A 22512-nucleotide genomic window follows, 5' to 3' on the forward strand; every position below is an offset into this window, starting at 1 on the left:
GGACAAGAATGGCCCAGACAATGGGGATCCCCTCATTACTGCATGGGGACGGTGAGAGTGAGAGGGGTGCCGGGACGGGCCCAGCGGGAGGTCTGCCCTGCTGCCTTCCAAAATCTCTGCCTAACCCTATGTGTCTGTGCCAGCCAACCAACAAAAAAAACTCCCACCACCACATACGAGACAGTCAGCTCCCCTGACCTAAAAACAACAACAGCCTCCTACATTACGCCGTTCCAAAACTCAAATGCACAATACACTTCCCAGACCCCTACCCTCCCTTTGACCTGAGCGCCATGGCCACCATCAGTGAGACAACTGGAGTACAGTACAGTGGACTCTGTGAAGTCCCTCCATATGTTAGACGTCAATGGGGCTTTATAACAGAATGAGAGTCCAGATGCCACACTGGAAAAGGCTTTAAACAAATCCATGCTGCCATGTAAATTGTAAAGGGTGTCCTAAGTCACTCACTATTTTCTACCTAGTGCGCTATTTTCACTCTGCAACATTATATTTGAGCGTCAGAATTCTAAAGAAAATATAAGTGTACAAGCTGTGATTCAGAATTATTCAGAATTGCATCCCAAATCCCCCAAATATAAAAAAAAAATGCAACATAGCCTTTTTATAACTACATTAAAGTGTAAGCATGCACAAATAAATCAGAACACATAAATATTGTGTTAGCCTCCACAAAAAGCTAGTGAGTGAAATTTGCATTGTTTCATCAAAGAAGTAGTCTTGATTAGCCTATATAGGCCTTATAGTGTTGTATTCATGGGTGTAGTCTGCAAAGTGAACATGCAAAGAATCCCTCTCTTACATGGACTATTACTGAGCAGTAAAAAGGGGAGTTTGTCACGGCCCCCTAATGTGACACCTGCACAACCGCACTCCAGTGGCCTGTACTACGAAGCGAGGTAACTGGCTTATCCAGGTAACTTACCTAAATTTTAAATACCATGTTGATTATCTTGCAAGGAAATTAAAATTCACATTGGGTTTTCTGTACAGGCTAAAGTCTTGTTTCTCCACGGCTTCACGAAAACGCTTTGTTGCTGGCCTTTTTCTGTCACAGATTGATAATGGGGATACTATCTACAGGTTTGCCTCTCTGTCCACCTTGTCCAAACTTGACCCCCTTTATCACTCAGCTCTCAGATATGTCATTAACCCTAGTTTTAGGACACATCATTGTATACTGTACAGATTGGTAGGATGGTCATCTCTTCACTTGTGCAGGCTTGAACATTGTTATATTCTAATTTATAAGAATTTTAGGTAAACTTCCAAATTATTTAAAATAGACATTTTTAACTTTTCAAAACCGTCATAATCTCAGGTCACATAACTGGCTACAGTTCAAAGTGCCTGCTATCAGAACAGAGGCTGGAAAGCTAAGCCTGTTCTACTATGGCCCCAGGACTTGGAATGATGTGCAGACCAAGCTCAAACTTCAATCCCTCATCTCTCTAAATGATTTTAAACATAGAATAAAGGAGGTGGTCATTGCCAACTGCAACTGCTTTGCCAATTCTATTACCACTTAACTCCTCATTAAATCTATGCTCTAATGCTGTTGTTTTTGTTTTGCTGTGTTTTCTGTTGTACCTAATGATGTTCTTGTGATTAGTTTCTTATTGTTGCTTGGTTATCTGTTTGATCCTGCTATCTGTCCCTGTCTTGACTAGGTCTCACTTGCAAAAGGGGTTTTAACCTCAATGTGACTTTCCTAGTTCAATAAAGGTTAAGAAGAACTTCAGGAGTAACTTTGTGATGTTGGGTATAACTTCCCAATTAACCCATACTACTAAAGGTGGATAGGTGTTAACCGAGGTCTGTTGCCATGGCAATTTATGCTGCATCTCTAAACTGCTCCTAGCAGGTTTTGTTTGTGGTTAACTCAAGGTTATACGTAGACTACACACCATATCTGTACTCACTATTAATGATGAGAAGTAGGATATTAATACGCTACCACTTGACCACATATTTTCAGATTTCATCCTGACTTGTTCCACTGCGGTTGCAGCTGAAATTAAGTTATTCTTAACACAACAGCATTACGTTCATACAGCCCTGCAGCCTCTGTGATTTCAGGGAGGAGATATTAATTAATAAACAGGACAGTTTCATCTGTAGGCTATAATTGAATTCTCCAAAGTGTATTCACATATTAAGATTGACTAGGCTATTCTACGTGTCCAAAACAATATGGAGGCAGGTGGGGGTTAATAAAGCGAAAAGAAAAATCCTAGATGAAAGTGTTGAATTTTCAAGAATAAAAATCGGAAATTCCCTGAAATTAAAGTCACAAAAAATCTAAGTCACTCTGGTGTTTTCTTCTGAATACGCCCAATCCACAGCAAAGTCTTTAAGGTGCATGATAATAGGTAGGTAGGTTTATTGTCACAATATAACATGTTATAGAGTGAAAGTGAGTTTTAATATAGTGATTTTGAGCTAAACTCACATTTCCTCACTGCTAAATCCAATTGCAAAGTCTAATATAATTTTCCACCGCACGCAATAGGCTACATGGCAGACGTGTGTGATGTTGCAGCCTTGCTAAGTGAAGCATGGGGTTCCTTGAAAACCCCCCCCACTATTTTGAGTTTCTCTCATAAATGTATGAATAAGCCTAGAATGTCAGAGAATATAGGCTATTCAAGTTTTTAACTTTTAGATTTGTGATTATTAGTTTCTTGTAAATTTATCAGAGTAATCTAAAAACTCTTTCCCCCTCTCCCCTTGCTCCAATAATTTTTATTACAATGAACATAATGTGCTGGTGTATCTCTACATCTTAATGATATTACACATTTATTTACATTATGAAGAGTCCATAAAATACATAATAAAGAATTAGCCTACAATAAGGACACTGTGAATATAAATTCTAAATTATGTGCGATGCCAAACAGCCTCCCTGGCTTTGTCGGCCTCCACAGTGTTAGATTAGGCCGGTAATGCGTCTTTAAACTCCTCATTTCTTGACTAAATCAACGTGCATTCTTCTGGGGAAAATACGGAGCATGCGCCGTTGCGAAAAACTCTGCCTGCACGGCCGAACACGTCCCTTTTATGTGAACGCGCACCGACTCCAGTTAAGTTAAACAGGGGGTTAACACCGACTCAACTAACCAACATCTTATTCACCGTCGTAGTGCCGTTTAACACCAGTGTAGGCAGTCAGAGATTGTCAACGCTGAGGTTGGTTGATAACCCTGAGTAGGATGAACTCCCTTACCTACAGGCCAGGGGTAGGCTATAAGAGTGTTTTGATTTAGTTTGCCTTTTGGGATGATTGTTGTTTGCTTGGTGTATTTAGTTTTTTGTCTGTCTGTCTGTGTTGCATTTCCCTTTGTCATGATCAGCATGGAGTTTGTGGGCGTGGCCTTCGACTTCCCTGGTTGGTACTCTCACACACCTGTTCCTTACCTCACCAATCACCTCAGCGTACTTGAACCCAGACCAGCCTTCCAGTCCGTGCTGAATTATTTTGTCATTTAGTATGCTCACCGTAAATCTAACAACCTACCAGTATTTAGAATCTCTTTTTGCTCTTGTTCTCGGCATGTTTACCTGTCTGCACCGTTAATAGGAATCTCCTTGTCTACAGGAACTCATCACCAGAACGCTTGCGCCAACCCCTGAAATACCCAGCTCACTCTGCCAGTCAACAATCCACAGGAGCACTTTCTGAGGGTGTTTCTCAAGTCTCTTAATAGCATCCACGTTTCCCTCACCTGCGTCTTAGTCCCGCCCACCGGGGATGCATGGAGAGACGCAAAGAAACCAAGCCAGGAGAGAAGGAGCAAGGAAATATGTTTCTAGAGACATGAGACGTCGGCTGCGTTCGAAAAGTCTTTTTTGCTTAGGAAGGTTCCTAACTGAGTGAAGTGAACCGGAAGTAGGCCTATTTCAGTGGCAGTTATGATAAAAGCTGGAAAGGTGCCTCAGTGCTTCCTTTCATATCTCCTTTAGCATAGGGTACACCGGACCATCCTTATGAAAGGAAAGGAGAGAATGCCGTCCCACAATTCCTTGCGGCGGCAACATTTAAAGCGGCGCACGTTCTCAAACGATAAAATCCCTCAACCACATTTAGCAAGACCCTTGCAATACCGATGCACACTTTCTTTAAGACTTCTTCTGGCTTTTTTTGCTAATCTAATACTGTTTCAACACCGTTTTATGTTTCGGTTGTTGAAGTAAGCCATTAAGTGTTTTCTACAATAAAAACCAACCAACCATGACGGATAAAGGTTGATCACCATGTAAGTTACCATTGGCTATTATGCCTTTTCTCTCTTATGCCATAACTTGCTAACATGCATCTTAAACTGTCAACAATAACTGAGACCCATGCCAGCTGTTACTAGTCTTGTAAGTGATCAAAGTGAGGATAATGTTGCAGCGTGTAGCCTTACGTTATCTGCAGCCTTCAGCAAATTAATTCTACTTCAGTCACAGATGCTGACACCCTCACCTTAATAAAGGCAAAGATCAAGCTGGATAACCTCGACAGAAGGCGTTTCCCACACACGATTTATTTGTGGCGGCTTGCCACGTGATTTTCGATTGATTTTGTTACTATTTAAAGTGGGTAAAATAGTATTTGATGACAGTCTCTCGCTCTCTCTCTCAGAAAAGGGCAGTCGGATTCTCTGAGCCCCGCGGTCCTCTTTATGAATTCTCCTTTACATCTTTCCTTAACCTCATGACGTTTTCCGTCGAGGTCAAAGAAAGGAGGTTAGGAATTTTAGGAAAGGAATCTTGACTTTTCGACCGCAGCCCACCTTTCCTCCTTCTGTTACCTGTTTAACAAACATCTGCACATGAAAAATTATTTAGGCTACTGTATGTCTTACTCAGAGAGCCTATCCTTTAACACTACTACATACATTTTATTTGCATGTCCCATCACTCGTCACCGATCATCACTGCGTTCCATCATATCAATCCAACGATTTTTTAGCGCAGCAGCGCTTTCATTCATCAGATGATTTTACTCGCGGAGCTGCCGGCTGCTTTAATCAGATGCTTTGCTCGCTTCATTAGATAGCCTACTTTGGTGCAGTTTAGTGACTTGACCGACTTCTTACGTGTTTAGGCCTACTATGTTTTATTATATTTGGACTAAACACAGGAATGACCAGCCTCACTGAATAGAAATGACGATAAATGATGTAAAACTGTCTGACTTTAATTGTCTCCATTATAAAAGTTGATGTAAAAAGAAAACTTTCTAATAAATAGGCTAAATAAAGTTGCGTGTGGGGCTTTTGTTGTTCAGACCTACAATGAAGACAGATTTTAACAAGACAGTGAATCATAAAAGAACTCATAAGACTTTGCAGCGATACACTTGAGTTTAATGTTATCAGTCCGATCAGCTGCAGCGTCCAATCAATATAACAGCTACCGAAAAAGGGGGCGTGTCGGTCAGTAAAAGACTTTCGCGAAGGATGCTCTGGTGTACCCTCGCTCATAGGTCCTCAGAGATCGCACCTATCCTCGCTCCTTGGAGCGCAAATAAGAGCTTTGGGACGGCCTGCAAGATGGCGGAGCGGAACAACTTCCGGTTCGATCGAGGAGCGAGGAAACGACAAATAAGAGCCTTGAGAAGCCCCCTGATTCACCAACCTAACTCTCCCGTCTGCCATACCCAGCCCGCACTGTTTAGACCCAGGATTCAATCCTAACCCCAGCCCCTGTCATCTGCCACCCACTCTGCTACAAATTAACATTGTTATAATACATTTAGATTCCACTCTGTCTCCGGTCTGCTTTGGGTTACTTGTATTCAGACTGACAACTTTATGTTGCGTGTTAGTAACACACAGCAGATCAACTTAACAAGTCAGAGAGAAGTGATCTAGCTGGCAGTCAGTATAAGCTTGTTTCTCAGTGAGAATTGGAGATGTGTTCAAAGTGTTTTGTTTATGCACATGTTTCATTCTGCTCCTTGCTGGCAGTGACTCAGACGCATTTGTTGCATTATGTCATTTTGGTTAGGTCTGTGGTGTGGTGAGACTAATTAGCCTACATGTCATATCAATAAGAAATAATCAAAATCACGAGGATAACTAGGCTACTTCAATTATATTCAGTGGGAGATTATTAATCTGTGTGAACATATTTTGCTATTGAAGAGTTGATGATTTGATTATCTATCATTTATTGTTTAGGGCACATTGTGTCAACATAATTCTTTACCTTAGCAGCGGATCCACCACCTTTGTTTTCAGCGGTTGTGATGTGGGAGTCTGTATCTTTTGGAAGCTGACTGCAGTCATCTTTTGACTTAAGCCTCGATGGAGATGGGTTCAAGTAGATGCTGTTACTGTAGTTCTTGAGTGTGTGCTGCAGCTGAGACAGCTGCTGAAAAACACCCCTCTGATGAGCATCTTTCCTCAGGGAGCCACACTGAACGAGGCGATCATAGTGTGCAACCGTTTCACTGAAGGCACAAACATCTGGTGCTAGAGACTCAAAGGAGCAGGATGATGCAGATGAACTGCATGCCCTCCAACTAATGTAACCTTGAAGTAATACAGCAAAAGTAATCTTTGTTAATCGTTACCGAACTGTTACAAAAATATCTTCATTCTATTAGATGCAATAAAACCGTGACTGGAAAGAGAAGGCACTACAGTTAGTGTAATCCAGAGGTTATCGGTGCAGCCAGCAGTTACCAAACATTTACCTAAGAAGACAAGTTGTAACACACTAATCTTAGCTCAACCTGAAAACAATCCACATTCAACATGACGGAAAAACCACTTACCACCGGCTGACAGACGGCGAATTTTCGTTAATGTCAGAACAGTGTTATTTAGCAAACATTGAATTGACCTCGCAGCTGCAGGTACCGTGTAAGCCGCCATGATGTTTCAAAACGCGAAAACTTTATTGAGTCATTTGACACAAATTCACCGAATAACACAAGAATGGAAAGGTTTTAACTGTGGTAAGTCCTGATTGTATGTCATCAAATATAACCAATTTCTTGATTTGCTTGTAAACAACGGAAACTGTTGCAAATTTTAGACCCATATAGCCTAGATCCCCGATGTTTATAGGATTAAATTATATCGTTGTTAATCAATAAGATGAAATAATCCGCTTGTTTTTAATACCTAATATTCTTTTTTTTATTTAGATAATATATATAGTCACACTGAACGTCGGAACACCTGCGTTTTTGTTTTTTACATTTGAGCAACAGTTAGACCTACGTTACATTGCGAAGTACAATTGATCCGGATCATACAAATACAATGATTATCAAATTATGTAGTGTATATCGTCCAAAAACGTGATTAGGACCAATGTGCCCGCTGGCGGGTTGTAAACAAACCAAGCAGCAGGTGGCCGAGCAGCAGCATCAGCTGAACCTCAGCTGATCGGAAGTGTAGCCTGCTGGCCTTTGAAGCTAGCGATAGTCAGAGACAGAGCAACACCGGAACTTGGGTGATTGGCCTTCAACATAAAAGTTCCAATTAGACTTTTTAGGTGTATAAATGATAACGTTGCGTGGAAAAGTATGACTATAAATATGAAATAGTATTTATTACAGAAACGCCTCCAAAGCAGTGTCACTTTTCACTATATCGTTTAACACGCGGACACAATAATTACCAAATGTTTTATTTTGAAGGTTAGTAAAGGAACGTACATGTTTGTATTCTGGCTAGCTTAACACTATTACAAGCTGCTAGAAGGACAGGAGAGAAATGGCTGATACCATAGCTGATACAAGAAGGCTCTTCTCCAAGCCTCAAAACTTAAATGACGCTTACGGACCCCCAAGTAATTTTCTAGAGATTGATGTGAGCAACCCTGAGACTATCGGGGTCGGCAGAGGCAGATTTACCACGTATGAAGTCAGACTGAAGGTGAGCCTGCTGTAACAAGTGCTAATGACGTTAGCTTTTAAGCTAGCTACCTAAGCTAAAAAAACGTCTTTCCTGTAGTCAAGGAAAGCTATGAGTCATTGACATCAGTATTGCTACAGTCAAACAAGACAATATTTAACGTTAAATGTGTGTATGATTATCTAAAAAGAGCAAAATGTTATTTTCGAAACGATTTAGCCAACGATAGCAAGCAGGCTAGTAACACTCGTCAAAACTAGCTAAAACTGGTTAGCTGTTTAACTTTAAAGTTAATGTTAACCGTTAACGCTTAAGTTATTTGACCAGACGATACTTATCGTTAAGTCGTCGAGAGATTTTGACAATGTTAACAAGTACAGCGAACCTATTGGCTAATGTTTGCTCTTACAATAATTGCTAACGTTATTGCTCTGCCTTAGAAGGGAATTTGTTTACATTAGCCTCAAGTGCCCCCCCCCCCCAAACTGTGGCGTGACAGAGGAGCTGTTTTACCAGTTAACATAAGTTATACGTCTACAAATAAATTGGAGTTCTAGAACCTGTGTAGTAAGCTGAATAAAACATGATCCAATAACTCCTCCAAAAAGTTAAAGCCTGCCTGAACAATTTAGAGCTGAACTCCAGCCACACCCCATTTTCTGACGGCAAAGAACAGATAAGATTGGTCACACTTAGGGTTATTAATGACCTATTCAACATGATGGTAGGCCTTTCTTTCCATACACACATCATTATAATCTTACTTTAGTGGGGGGTGTTGGTTTGTTTAAGAATGCTTTAGTTTGTAGCTGTGCTGACTTGGCTGTCCATTCATCAAAAGACATCCAAAGTTATACTCTAGTACTAGGCCAAAGGGGAACATAACTCAGTAAGTCAGCTTCTGTGGAACTGAAGACAGGATGCCTGGTCCTTACCAGTCCCCCCCCCCCTCTCCCGACACACTTCCTTCCTTTAACTCTACTAAAGAACTTGTAGAGAAGAACAAATGCTTTTTGTCTTACAGATTTTCCTGTCATCATTTGGTAAAGCAGTTGTTAGGTGGTCTAAAGAAACATGATCGGTTGTTAAATGCTTATTAAATCTCACATATTAGACTATTGGTTATATAACATCCCAAAATTTGGCATTATTGAGCAATCTGTGAGGAAATTAATGGTTAGACAATCCTAGCTATTACCAAACATAGATCCTGTATCATGTTCATTTTTCTGTCACGCACAATTTCAAAATTGAACCGAATCAGCTTTAAAAAATATGTATGACCATGTTTTAACAGCGCTACTCTGTACTTCAAAGAATGAACAACTAGCAGACGATGAGCACTCTAAATTATTGGGGGGAGAAAAATGATCTCAAGGTCTACTTACCCACTTCTTTTGGCGCTTTCGACCATATCACACACTTTTTATCTGCAGATAGTTTTGCTAATTTGTCATCAGGTTGTAGATGTTCAAATGTGGCCAACGTTGATGAGAAATCCTAGAGGTGTTCAGAACAACAGAAAGTTTGAATATCTACAGTTCAATGGAAACTAAGCAAACTCCATGTGCTGATGAAGACCGTGTGAAATGGGTGAAAGCTCCAGAACAAGCGGCCTATAGGACTGAGAGGAATTGTCAATGTTAGTGCTCAGTAACACCATGACCAGGTGTAAGAGTCTTGATCCAATACATAGCTGACACAAATGGCTAAGAAAAAGTTGCATTCTTTGTCTTTTAAATGCCACTATTTTCAGGATTTGCCCCCCCCCCCTCCCCCAAAGATTCGGTCATTTGTGTCTTTTTTTTCATCACGTTTGTCACCACATACAATTTAGCATAAATTGAGCTCTTTGAGGACTCCACTGTATGTTTTTATTTTATTTATTTATTTTTTTTATGTGTAGGCTGTATTGAGAGTCTGCAATTGTCAGGCAGTCACTAGGCTCATCTGATTGCCTCATCTCTTATCTTTTAAATTGTCATTTCACTTGACTGACACCCCTGTAGTTAGTGGCCTGGAGTATTTAGATTGTTGAGCACCCTTAAAGTATTTATAGTTTCCCTTTACCTTAAAGAAATGGGTTGAGGGAAGAGAAGCCGTCTCCAGGCATTAGCGTTGAATATAAGGCTACTGTACTTGATTAGCGTGTAATAATTAGCATATGCGTGTAATCAGCATTATTGTGCACCTCATAGCCCTGTGTGACCCTGCTTTGCATAATACCACAGAATAAGTGGCGCATCCCTCACTTCTCAACAAACGTGGTGTCAACTTTGCTTTGCTTCTCTCCTTCTCCTTTCTTCAGATTTCTTTAGAAGCATTTTACTCCATCTCCAGCATGTTAAGAGCGTTGGCCACAATGCCTCGGCCTGGAATGCATAGCATGTGCTTTGCTCTTTTTTTTTTTCTATCGCACCTATAATATTTAGATCTACTTTAATTTTATCATCTAACCATGCGACACAGTTTGTTTTTAGAACTCATTCCCTTGTCTCCTGTTCTCATTGCTGTCCCGCTATCCATCTGAAATGGAGAGAGCCCTTGTGGCCACACTGAGAGAGTCTGCCTAATCCCCTCATTGAGAGAAGAGAAGAATGAAACTGGCCAAAGTGTGGGGGAGCTGAAGCATTTATTCTCCATCCTTACCCCCCACCCCCCACCCATGGGAGGGCAAAAAGCTACCCCCTTGCTAGCCTTTACCCCATTGCCCACTTATCCCATTTCACTCCCAGCTGTGTGCAGTCAGTTGCCTAGTTCACAGTGTGGTTTTTGAAGTCCCTGTGATATCTATATATGATTTACTGTATAGTATTGGAGCAAGCTCTCATTCTTTTATAAGATTGTAAAATTGGTCTTGACTCTGTGAAAATCAGCTTATGCCCTTTTTTTTTTGAGTCTTTGTGTCTGAATGTTCGTGAAGTTAAGTCGTGAAACAAGTCGTGTGAAGACTGGATTATCATTTTCTGAAGCCAACTGGTTACAGTGACTGCTAGGCAGGTTACGCGGTCACTTGTTGACAGCCGGGCCTCCATTTTGTGTTCAAAATCAATGGGATCTACTTCTTTCAGTCAGGTTTTTAAAGAGGTGGAAGCTAAGTTTATACTGAAGGGAGGCGGATATCTCATTTTGCCTGAGCAGACTCGTAATGTCCAGGGTCACTTTGAAACAATGGATTTTTGTTCTTATCTAAATCCCTTCGCTTTAAGCGTAGGCTAGTTTCTGAGATGGCTAATAGACCACAGGAAGCTAGTAGGTTTGGTTGTTTTTTCTTTTCTGCCTCTCCATGTGTTTTTCAGGTTCCTAATGGACAGTTATTCTGCAGAGTCCTATCATATCACCGTAATGTTTTTTGGCTGTTGCTGGTTTGAGAGGACCCCCTCAAGCAGCATAGTGTATTTGTTTGGACGCTCAGGGGTTGGAGTTGGTGTGTGTGTGTGTGTGTGGGGGGGTATTATCAAATTTTCTTGTCTTTAGTTGGTTCCCATCTCATCCAGAGAGCACATTCAGGGGAGCGAACTTTGGGATCTCACTTTGTTTATGGATAGGAGTACATAAAAGGCCTCTTATAGCTCTGTCGCGCACTCTCACTCAGTCTTCCACCCCTCCTCTTCTCTACTCCCATAGCCCCTCTTTTTCTCTCTTTCTCTCTCTCTCTCTCTTTCTTTTTCTTTTCCATTTGGGCATTGGGGCGGGGGGCTTTGGTCATTAATAAAATGGGGAGAGATGGGGAGTGGGTGTGTCGGGGGGGGCTTGTCAGGCACAGTCAAGTGTAATCCAAAGTCTACAGCATCCTCTTCGACAACTATTTTAATGGAAATAGGGAACATATTGTATCAAGGCTACCATATCCTACTTGAAATGACAGTATCAAAAGTGGGAGTTGATACTATGGCAACAAAGCAGCTTTTTGCCAGCTAGGCGAGTCGGGGAGAGGGTAGGCTGTCAGGCCGCAGGGGCCGGCAAGCGAGAGAACGAGTGTGAGAGTACATGGAGAGGCGAGAGCAAAAGACCTACAGCCCCAACGCTTTTGTTCCCTGTCTCCCCCCCCCAATTTGGAATATGATGCAATGAGATGGTTTTATGTTGCTATTTTTTATGCTATTATTCTGAAAGGAGAGTATATGGGAGGGGTAAGAAGGGGCCATGGGGGAGGTTTAGGATGCTCACTCTCAAACTTGACTTAATCCATCCTGCTAAAAGCTAATGCATGGTGGCCTTGAACTATTCTCTCAGGAGATGAGTGATCTTTGTCCCCCCTCTCTCTCGCTCTTTCTCTGTCTCACTGTTTTTAAGGGTTCTGCCTCTTTTCAACCCGTTTTCAATGAGCCTATGGTATTGTGTCCCACACATTATGAATCACATGCTCTTCCTATGGAGCGTAGATTGCACCTTGCACACTCATAATGGAAAGTGAAGCCAGGAGGTCTACTTTGAAGGAGGTACATCTAGCTTTATGCTCTTTATTTTTTTATTTTTTAAAGAACAGTGTTTTTTGTCTTTTACACTTGCTTTTAGTACAACCATAGTTCCTTATTTGTGTGTTTATTTGACTTTGAGTTTTTGCTAACTTAGGTTTATTTTACCTTCCTTTCTTTCTTTATCTTTTATTCTGTTCCTTAGTGAAGGTGAGAAAGGAAAAGTGTGCCTTTTTGACAATTAATGAAATGCTAAGACCCGGCTGGGTGTGGGCTGGTCCCATGTCCCAATCACTGCAGGGGCCAGTAAGTTGAGACACCAAGGCCCTAACCTCTAACCAGCCGTGAAGAGAACAGAGGCTAGGGAAACCTGATCTTTGACTCGTCGAGCTCTCACGCAACGCCTCTTTCTGTGTATGTGTGTGAGAGACAGAGAGTGAGTGAGACCTCTCATTTTTCAGTTCTCTTGTTTTCATTCCTCCCCATGTCCTGCAAGGCCAATCTCTTAATCATAGGGTTTGAGAGGGCAACAGGATTGAAAGGCCAGGTGACTTTTCTTTCCTTACACTCTCACTGCTAGCTTCATTGTGCAGAGATGAGTGGGTCCGAGTTCGACTGTGTGTGTACAAACAGGCTAAAATGCCTTGGGTATTATATTTACATTGTTAACTGTGTGACTGGTCAAATCTTTATACTTAACACCTGTGCATACTTCATGCACGTCAGTGTGTGCTTGCGCATGCTTAAGTGTTTTCTGTGTGCACATGATGGGATTAGAGTCACGGCGGTGGCAGATTACCTGTAACTGTGATCTGTTGTGGTGGGGATTAACTTTGCGGCGCTCCATGCTGTGAAGTAACATGACGCAGCAGGGACAGAGCGCGGTGAAGGGAGAGTGGAGTTAATGCTAGAGCACTGCGGTGATAAAGCTAAGATAATCCACTTCTCCTGTGACCTGAGAAAAAGGGAGGAGTGAGGGGCTCATTGACAACTTCACCTGGAGAGAACTTGAAATAAGTGGGAAAGGGACGTTTTCAGGGTTGGTAAGTCACATAAAGACGCAGTGGGAAAGAGGGAGTGGCAGTGAGTTTATAGACACCCATTTCATTATAACCATAGTAAGGAAATACTCCTTTTAATGCAACTATCATCAGAGCCAATGTATTTACCAATGTTATGGTTTTAATCATAGTAAACGACTTTATTATTGTACAGTTTTAAAAATTATATTTTGGATGTCTACAGTCCGGTTTCTGCCTGTGTTTTGATATTTTTGAAAGGTCACAAATAAATGGATACAAAATTGTTTAGAAAAAGAACTGCAACGCTAGTGGCAAAACTCGTGTCATGGGGTGAGAGCAAAACAGCTTTCATGTTACAACTAACACCGAAGTTAGAGGCCTAATTAACCAATAGTCTGAAAACCTTACCAGATTTTGACATCAGGTGGTAACAGGGGATACTTATCAGCTGTTAAATTAAACATCTTTCCAGTGCAAGCCACACCTCATTTTTATTGTATTAGTATTTCTCAGACACAACCCTCCTTTATATGTCACATACAAATGCATGTAGTACTTTCTGTGTCACCTTCAGGTTTTCTCTGCCCCTTTCAATACAGCGGCTCTTTTAGCTGCGTTTTTACCAGCCTTTCCTAGGGGTGGGGGAAAAAATTCTTAGATACCTCACGATTATGTCTCGATGCAGAATAGTCAGTAACCGGAAATCACTGCAGGTTTGGACCGTGTAACAGTAATATGCTGTAGAGTGTAACGTACAGTATGTCATAAAGAAACCAAATTAAATCATATGTTTAAAGTGCTTAATTCCCGCTACAATGGCTTTCACATGTGCAGGATAGTTAGTCTGTTGGGCCTGCCCTTTATAAACGAGCACAAGCTGCAGATCAGGAATTATCAACAAGTCAGCAAGTCTTATGACTTGTGACCAAGGACACAGATCAGACTCTCTCCAATATCTTGTAATCTATCTTGTAATCTGAGCCAATCCTCAATTATTTTTGTCAACTCAAGTAAAATTATTGTACGCTCATTTGCCAGTTTTATTAGGTATGCCTAGCTAATGCAGTATAATACATACAAACAGTCCTGTAACAGATCCTACCTTCATGAAAGGCTATAATGTTCTGTTTTTAGAGAGCTGCTGATTCAGCTTTTTTTATTTATTCATTTTAGAGGAGGTAGTTTTGGGTGGTGCTGTACAGTTCCAACAAAAACTGAACATCCTAAACTTCGTGCCACAAACTGTCAACTGAGTTTAGATTTTGGCCCAGATTCTCTTTTAATGATGTCCCCAGGTAACATTTGTTTTACAGTCAAACATGAAACCGCAGTCATGTCAGTTAACAGGCAGCTCCAGTTGTCAAAGATTTTATCAAATGAGTTTTCATTTTCCCACCAAATATGGGCAGGATCGATAATTTTGAAGACGTATGAGAGGACGGGGCAAAGAGGGAAAGAAGCGGACGCTTGCGTTTTCCCCATTGAAACCTCCATAAGAGGAGCCTCAAGGGCAGAAAATCTGACTTATCGCAAAGCAAGGGAAATAAAGAGGAAAGAGACTGAAAGGCAGAGACCGTGAGAGTGAAAAGGCTACTCCTGCTCTCCCTCCTCCTCAATTAGTCTGCACAGACCAGATGAAGCTCCCAAACCCTCCAGTTTTCCTGCTCTTCCTTTATGACCATGTACACCCACTCCTTTTCTCTTTTGTTCAGCCATTTACTCAGCCTTCTAGTTAACTCTCCATCCCCACTACGGCGCACAGTCACAGTCCTCTGCCCATCGATCAGTCTGCTGCTCACACTGTATTCATGCTGCACCTACTTGCTCAATTGCTTTGTTCCTGTGATTCCTTCCTCTATGCATTCTGACCTTCTGTGAACGTGGCCTACCAATGAAATGCTCATTCACTCTCCCTCGTGTTTGTACATTGTCATGGGATGGCCATGTGCTGTCAGGACTAGTGAAGAGGTTTGGCATTGTGCTGTAATGTGCTGTTTGCTCAATGCTTTTTGTCAATGTCAAAACATCTCTCCTTTTTAATATGAAATTCGCTCTCTCAAGTGCTCATCGACAGCAACTTAGAATTACGCACACATCTGTGCATTGGTGTACAAGAACACACAATAAATGGCAAAACATTTGGAGTGCAGCAGACCTTGGTGAGCAAAACATAAGTGAACTTTTTTTTGCCTGGAGGCCAATTTCAATTTTTCTGTTCAGTTTGATTCAATTTGAAGGGGTCTTTGTTTTTCATTCTTTCTTCTCCTTTAATAAAGTCAGAGTAGATAACACAAGGCTAAGCACAAAACCAATACAATAAAACCTTTCACTGTCTTTTTCCTGAAGTTGGCCTAATCGCTCCCTCCTGTTTTCTAGTGATAATTGTTTAGCTATTTATAGTAATTCCACAGGAAGTGCAAACCCTGATTGGTTGGGAGTTGTCTGTTAACCATCTATAGTGGGGGTCTACATTAACCATTCTGACACTGTTTAAAACCTCATTCAAGGTGTTTTTAAAGCCACAGTACTGAGACATTACTAGTTAAGTCTCCGGAGAAACTAACCTTACTGGTAGTTACACTGATTACATTACCCAAAACAACCTGTCTTTTGGTATAAATGGCATCATGCAGGCCAAGGTGTTCCTGTGAGCCTGACATAAAAGTTAGATTATTTTCTCAATCAGTCGATTCACTGTTTGGTCTATCAAAAGTCAGAAAATAATGCCCTTCACAATTTCCTAAAGTCGAAGGTTATCTCTTAAATTTTGTGTGTGAAACACATTCAGCAAATATTCACCATTGAGAAGGTTGAAGCAATTGTTTGGCATTTTTGACTGAAATAGTTTCTGATCCATTTTGTTCAGTTGTTTCATCTCTGAGTAGAAGTATCAATTATTTTATTATATTGGCACGCCTCATTAACTACATGCCTCGCTTGCATTAAAGAGCCATCATTTGTCAAGAAATTATTGCAAAACAGTGTGGCAAGAGAGCAACCGTTCACTATATACATATAGTTAGAGCTGAATCAGTTAAAAAAAATCAGTTGACTAATTGATTGTGTAATTGTGTCATTTATCAAGCAAAACTGCCAAAACATTTTCTGGTTGTTTTTCAAACACAAGCATTATGAATGAAACATATTTGGGTTTTAGAGACAAAACTATTAAAGACGTCAACTGGGGCTCTTGGAAATTGTGGCAGACACCATTTTCTGATGTTTTACTGATGAAACAATGAATAGAAAAAAAATAATGGCTAGTAAATCTATAAGGAAAACAGTGTTTCCCACAGGATTTTAAGAGACTATGGTGGGTGGGCCTCGGACCCTCTCGGGGGTCCCCCCAGAATTTGTTTTTGTACATTTTAAAGTTAAATGTATTAATTTTGTGCAAAATTAAGAGGCTATCTATGAAGAACTTTGCACTCTTGTCAACAATGTTGTGCTCTAGGAAACTATTTGATCATAAACCATTTTATAGCTAGAAATGGTGATGAAATGGCAACAAAAGTCAACAAATTAATTTAATGTTTTCTTCTTCTTGAAAACCGGGCATTGTCGCGTGTATCCTTGCTCTATATTCATCAAGTCTGACCCAATCTGATAAATTCTGTTGTATATGGTTCTCATATTGCATAACACGAAGACTCTATAGCCTCTCTTCAGGTAGGACTCTCATACTGCAACACTTGTTACCACAACGCTAGTTACCTCAAAATAAAAGTGGTTGTCTTGAGTCAGATGCCAAAGTATGTGAGCGTGCAAGCTTACAGCAGCACCCACAAAATACAACTTTAGAAGTCTGAAATGTTATAAGATGTGTAAAAATATTTTTTGGTTTATTTTAAAACTATGGCAGAGCAAATTAGGCTGTGGCGGGCCACCAAGGTCTTGTTAATTAATGGGAAACACTGGGAAAATATTAAATAGAAGCACTACATACAATAAATGAAGTAGTAAATGAAGGCAACACTTAAAAGTGACACTTGTGTCCGTTTGCTGCCCGTGTGTCCACAGACCAACCTACCCATCTTCAAGCTGAAGGAGTCCTGTGTACGGAGGCGGTACAGCGACTTTGAGTGGCTCAGAGCGGAGCTGGAGAGGGAAAGCAAGGTGAGCCATTGAGGTGAACTCAACACAAAGGCTCTTGAGTACTTGGCGTATCAAATCTGCATGTACAGCATTGACCACATATGCAGTATTTTTGTATAGAACAGAGAGTTCTTAAAATATTTTATGAAGCTTTGCAGTTTGTAAATGAAGATGCGACCTAAATGTGGTCTGTGTTCTTTGTCCTGCTATTAATGAGGAACATAACATAGCTCGCTTTTAGCCTCAGAAGTCAATGTAAAAATTCTGCTCTTTGTAGTCACTATAAGATGATTTTAAAAATGCTTTACTCTCTTAATTAATAAATCATTTATGCCTGTTTAACTGCTGCTATATTGTCTTTCTGTGGGTGCTCTTTTATCTCAGGTGGTCGTCCCACCTCTCCCAGGAAAAGCTTTTATCCGGCAGCTTCCGTTTCGAGGGGATGATGGGATATTTGATGACTCTTTCATCGAGGAGCGGAGACAGGGTCTGGAGCAGTTTCTCAACAAGTAAGCCTTTCCACATCTTCTTCGTCCTTCGCTGTTCTTCCGCTACTTCGTGGTGAGGTGAAAACAATTCATTCTTTACAATTTTGTGTTTGTAGTTGCAGTCGTTTGCAGCTCCTACCTTAGCAAGGAATTATTTTAACTGTTAAGAACAATGAAACACTTTGTGCAATAAGTAGATTCAACTTTTTCACTTCTCTTCATATTGTTAACAAACTGAACCTGCAGAGACAAACAGGTCTTTTTCACACTATCCCTCTTAATTCTCTTTTATAATTACCTCGCAAAGGACAAGAACAACCAGAGAGGACTCGAGCGCAACATAATTTTTCCCACATTTGTTTTATTGTTGATGTGTAATTTATGATAATTGCAGCTCAAATTACAGCGCGTGGTTCTGTGGGATGGTGTGTGTACCTCTGCTTATTTTTGATCCAGCATGTCCCCATTTTCAGCTGCAGAACAATAAAAGTTACAGTGTGATTGTAATTATTTGCTTTGATTGCAGACTTGGCCATTATCTTTGTTTCATGTGCAAATGCATCAATGTTTCCTGTTGGAATATTAAGTGTGCAAAGACAGTTGAGAAAATTAAAATCCATATATATATATATATATATATATATATTATATATATTATTATTTTTTTTTTTTTTAAAGAAGATGAGAATGTGTTGGTAATTAAGATTTTTCTCCCCCCATTGCTTCCTATGAATGAAGCACTGCTGTTGATCATATCATTGTTCAGACTTAATACTGGCCGATGTGGCGGGGTGCATTGTTTCATCTGTGATTGAGTGCATTGTGAAGAGGAAATCTTTCGGAATGGTAAACATGATTGTTGCTGTGAAACAAGTGAGAAGGAGGAGAGGAGATAACATCACTTTTTGATTAGGCTAGTCAAACATAATTCATGGTTCAGGTAAAAAAGATAGGCTACATACCCACTTCAAAAAGCAGGCAAGGCCTTGAGATTGCAACATGCTTGTGCTGCACCTTGTCCTCAATGTCAACATTTCCAAAAACCTATTAAACAGCATTTGTTGGAGGCAAGCTTGATTGCACAGTGATCGGTATTTGACCTGTGCGTGCTGAGTGCCTCCCCCCCAGGCAGCTTAATTTGTCCAAAATATTTCCCATTAGAGGTTAAGATGCATGCATATGTACAATGTCATCATGTTGATTTGTTCTGAGAAAGTTACCATTTGAAAAATTAGATCTTTTAGGGTCTCAGGTGCGCTGGCTCATTCTCATTAAGCTCCTTTACGTCATGTGAAGGGACATTCAGGGAAGCCTGATGTCAAAGTGGCTTTAACAGAGCTAAACACATCTTCAAACATACAGTATTTTGTGGATGTAGTGATAACCTACAGCTGAAATGAAGGTGATATAAAGTACAGATTAATTCAAGTTAATCATACCACAATATAAATATAGATATTGGGGAACAGCCCAGTTACAAAAGTAAACCTCATTTACTTTAACTTATGTTGTGTAACAGAAGTTCCCCACTTGCTCCTGAATGTGACTTCAAATGGTAGTTTGTCGTCTTTGACTACTTTACTGGTTGTTGAAACTCTTACAGAAGCTCCTGTGAATCTTTTATTCTTGATGCGTCTTTCCCCTCCACAAGTTTTTATTGACACTTGCTTTTTTATAGTTTGGAGATGAGAGAAAACTTTACAGTAATAAAAGCTTGTGGCCACACGTCCACATCCATAAACCAGTGTGTGTAAGAGTTATATTAAATGCACAGTAGTCATGTGGCTGATGTAAATAGCTGATTGCTGTATGTGACATCTACAGTTGTCTCTGGGCTGCTAGTCAGTATATATGGTGAAGGTTTTCAAAATGTCAGTAAGCCTCTTCATCAATGACAAACAGGCATCCCTTTTTGCAGAGATTGTTAAACAATGTGTCCCATATCCATACCCTATACTATATTGTATACAAGCAGGTTTTGAGTATGTTATGTCTTCGCACTGGAAAAGTGACTAAATAACATATACTCTGAACAAGTCAGTATACTAAAAGAAAACAGATGTATTTCACAGTTTGTGCCTTTTTTATTATAGAAACAGAAGAGAGATGATATGTAACATGGGACGTTGCAGTTCACAGTTGGCACTTTAAACACAGGATAGCATAAACCCTTTTATTTCTGAGTGTGCTGTTGTTAGACACTATTCCACAATAATGCTTCGCACAGTGGAAATTGAGAAATTTGAAGGTAATTGTGGATGTTGGTGAAACGGCTCCTGGAGCCTCCAGAAAATAAATATAACTTTTTGGGAAAACATTTGGCAGTGGCATATTAGAGTCACAGTTTGAGTATTGTCATTTCCTTTTGTAAAAGTATGTTCATTTATTGTACATGAACTGCAAAAACAGTATGCTATGATAAGTATAAAGTCCATACTATAAATAACTATAGAGTTGGCACACTGTATATGTCTATACTGTCGGTTAATAAATAAAGGCAAACATAAACAAAATAAATGCTAATTATCTACACAATAGGCTACAGTTTCTATCTTTTGGGCGTGAATATTAAAGAGCATCATGTTTTACGTAATTGATACATTGACAGATGACACTGGGCATGAATTAAGAACTTGTATCAGAGCAACATGTTAGGTGAATTTGTACTGTCATGATATGAAACATTGGGAGATGTTTGGGGTGGTGGTTTAACTCTGTAGCCTTTGGTTAGCAAATCAGTGAAAGGACATCCATTCAAACATCAAGGAACTAAATATCTTAACTTAAACCTGTAGAATGACACTTCTGTTTTTACTGCTTTCCTTTTCTTTTTGTAACTTTTTGAATCTCCTGTATAAACACGTATAGAGGTGGCAACTTTTACGTTAACACAAAAAGGTGAAACTGTTAAATGACCCCTTGCCTCACTTCCACCACATTACAAGTGATTCCTTGACTTGTTTGTATTTTTCCAATTTGGTCATCAATGCTAAATCTTTTCCCAGGTTTCTTAAAGTAAGTGCAATGCTCCTGCCAACCTCTGTGTGTTCTCGTGTCCACTTCATCAAGCGTTGTCTTTTGCTTTTTGTCTGTTTCAGAGTGGCAGGCCACCCACTAGCTCAGAACGAACGATGCCTGCACATGTTTTTACAGGACGAGTCTGTGGACAAGAGCTACACCCCATCCAAAATAAGACAAGCCTGAATAAAAGGATGGCTCTGCTTGGCCAGGTCTGGCTCGGCCCTGCTCAGCCCAGCGTGGCCCAACAACCCAAAGCTCTCTTCACTACTACAGGTTTCTCTCAGACAATAAACATTTCAATGTCAACTTCCCCTCCCACCCAAAGTAATATTGTTCACTGCTTCTTTTCGTTTAATTAGTGACCCTGATCGGTGTTTGTTTTCACTTTCTAATTGGAGAATGTTCGACACATAACTGTGGTTGAAAGTTATTTATAGTAATTTCTCTTTGTCTGGAAATGCCACTAACATGGATATATTATGTATTTATCATTTAGCTATGTCTTGAGTATATTCATTTATATAGTAACATTGAATGAGCGTTCTATGTATGCAAAGCTCTTGTAAAGACCCACAGGGTTTCCCATTATATAAATATCCTTTACTGGCATGTTGCTCACCATAACTAAGCACACATACACACACATACACTTATATATGTACACACACACTGTATATTTGATGGGCCTTGACTTTCAAATCACACTTGGTTGATCCTGTCTTCAAAAGGAAGCGTGTGTGTGTGTGTGTGTGTGTGTGTGTGTGTGAGAGAGTGTGTGAGAGAGAATATCAACCAGCACTTGCCCAGTTATCACAATGATTTTCTAGCAAGAAAAAAGTAATTTACACAGAGGGAACTACAGTATTTCTACTGGCTATATGCATTTTGAGATTTGTATACTGCTGTGCCATTTTTGTTTATTTTGAAGATTTTCCAATAAAATAGGTGAAATGTCTCCGAGCATTATTACATTTGTTGATTTTGGACTCTTGACCTGTCTAATGCTCAACATGGGATAGTCAACTACTGCAAGCTGCCCACAACCATTCCAAATATCACAAATTTACTGTTCAATAAATACATATTCTGTCATCTTCATTACAAATACGATTAGGCTGTTGGCTAATTACAGAGTTTATTAAAACAGTCCTGAGTTTTTATTTAGAATAGAGTAGGTGCCTTCTAAAGGGAAATCAGTAACACTTTATAATAAGGGTAAAAAATGCATACTTAATAATGCATAAACAACGTATGAATTGTGATCATGTAATGCATGAATTAATGTATCGGTATGATCAAGTCACTGTGGGTTTATGTAATTAGCTAACGGTTTATAGATCATCAACAAATTGTTGTTAATTTGCAGTTTGTTCATACATGAATTTTTATGACACCAAATGAACTGAGTCCAGTTACTTAGAAAATGGCATTTCTGATCTATGCAGCTGATCAGCCCCTCTAGAAGCAGAGCAGCAGCTTATTATACTTGTACTTTTAATGAATTTACATTAACTAATCATTTCAAAATTAGTATCACAACATGAGTTTACATAAAGGGACACATGTCAACCAGGCGATTTGTTAG

General features: G+C 40.0%; 2 protein-coding genes across 2 annotated transcripts in view; one reads left to right on the forward strand and one right to left on the reverse strand.

Annotated features, from left to right (window-relative positions):
• Positions 1–7409, reverse strand: part of afg1lb (AFG1 like ATPase b) — a 35559-nt gene extending 28150 nt beyond the window's left edge. Inside the window, exons 1-2 of the mRNA XM_038727153.1 lie at positions 7367–7409; positions 6223–6548 (exon numbers count right to left, since the gene is read on the reverse strand). Coding sequence (XP_038583081.1) covers positions 6223–6548; positions 7367–7394 — 354 coding nt within the window. The 5' untranslated portion in view covers positions 7395–7409. The remainder of the gene's footprint in view (positions 1–6222; positions 6549–7366) is intronic.
• A 299-nt stretch (positions 7410–7708) lies between these two features.
• On the forward strand, positions 7709–21882 carry snx3 (sorting nexin 3). The gene is made up of 4 exons (XM_038727156.1): positions 7709–7904; positions 17344–17439; positions 17803–17927; positions 21005–21882. Exons 1-4 carry the CDS (start codon positions 7743–7745, stop codon positions 21108–21110), a joined length of 489 nt encoding a protein of 162 aa, XP_038583084.1. The 5' UTR covers positions 7709–7742; the 3' UTR covers positions 21111–21882.
• The last annotated feature ends 630 nt before the right edge of the window (positions 21883–22512 follow it).

Source organism: Micropterus salmoides, unplaced genomic scaffold (assembly GCF_014851395.1).
Source record: "Micropterus salmoides isolate LMB-PRFRI ecotype aquatic unplaced genomic scaffold, ASM1485139v1 Ms_hic_scaffold_18, whole genome shotgun sequence".
Lineage (NCBI taxonomy): Eukaryota > Metazoa > Chordata > Actinopteri > Centrarchiformes > Centrarchidae > Micropterus > Micropterus salmoides.

What these genes read in the sequence shown, in the direction of transcription:
- snx3 (XM_038727156.1), top strand. Translation starts at nt 7,743, where the DNA reads ATGGCTGATACCATAGCTGATACAAGAAGGCTCTTCTCCAAGCCTCAA. An exon ending in AGCTGGAGAGGGAAAGCAAG is followed by an intron (nt 17,440 to 17,802) that starts GTGAGCCATTGA and finishes CTTTTATCTCAG; the next exon opens with GTGGTCGTCCCACCTCTCCC. An exon ending in CTGGAGCAGTTTCTCAACAA is followed by an intron (nt 17,928 to 21,004) that starts GTAAGCCTTTCC and finishes TGTCTGTTTCAG; the next exon opens with AGTGGCAGGCCACCCACTAG.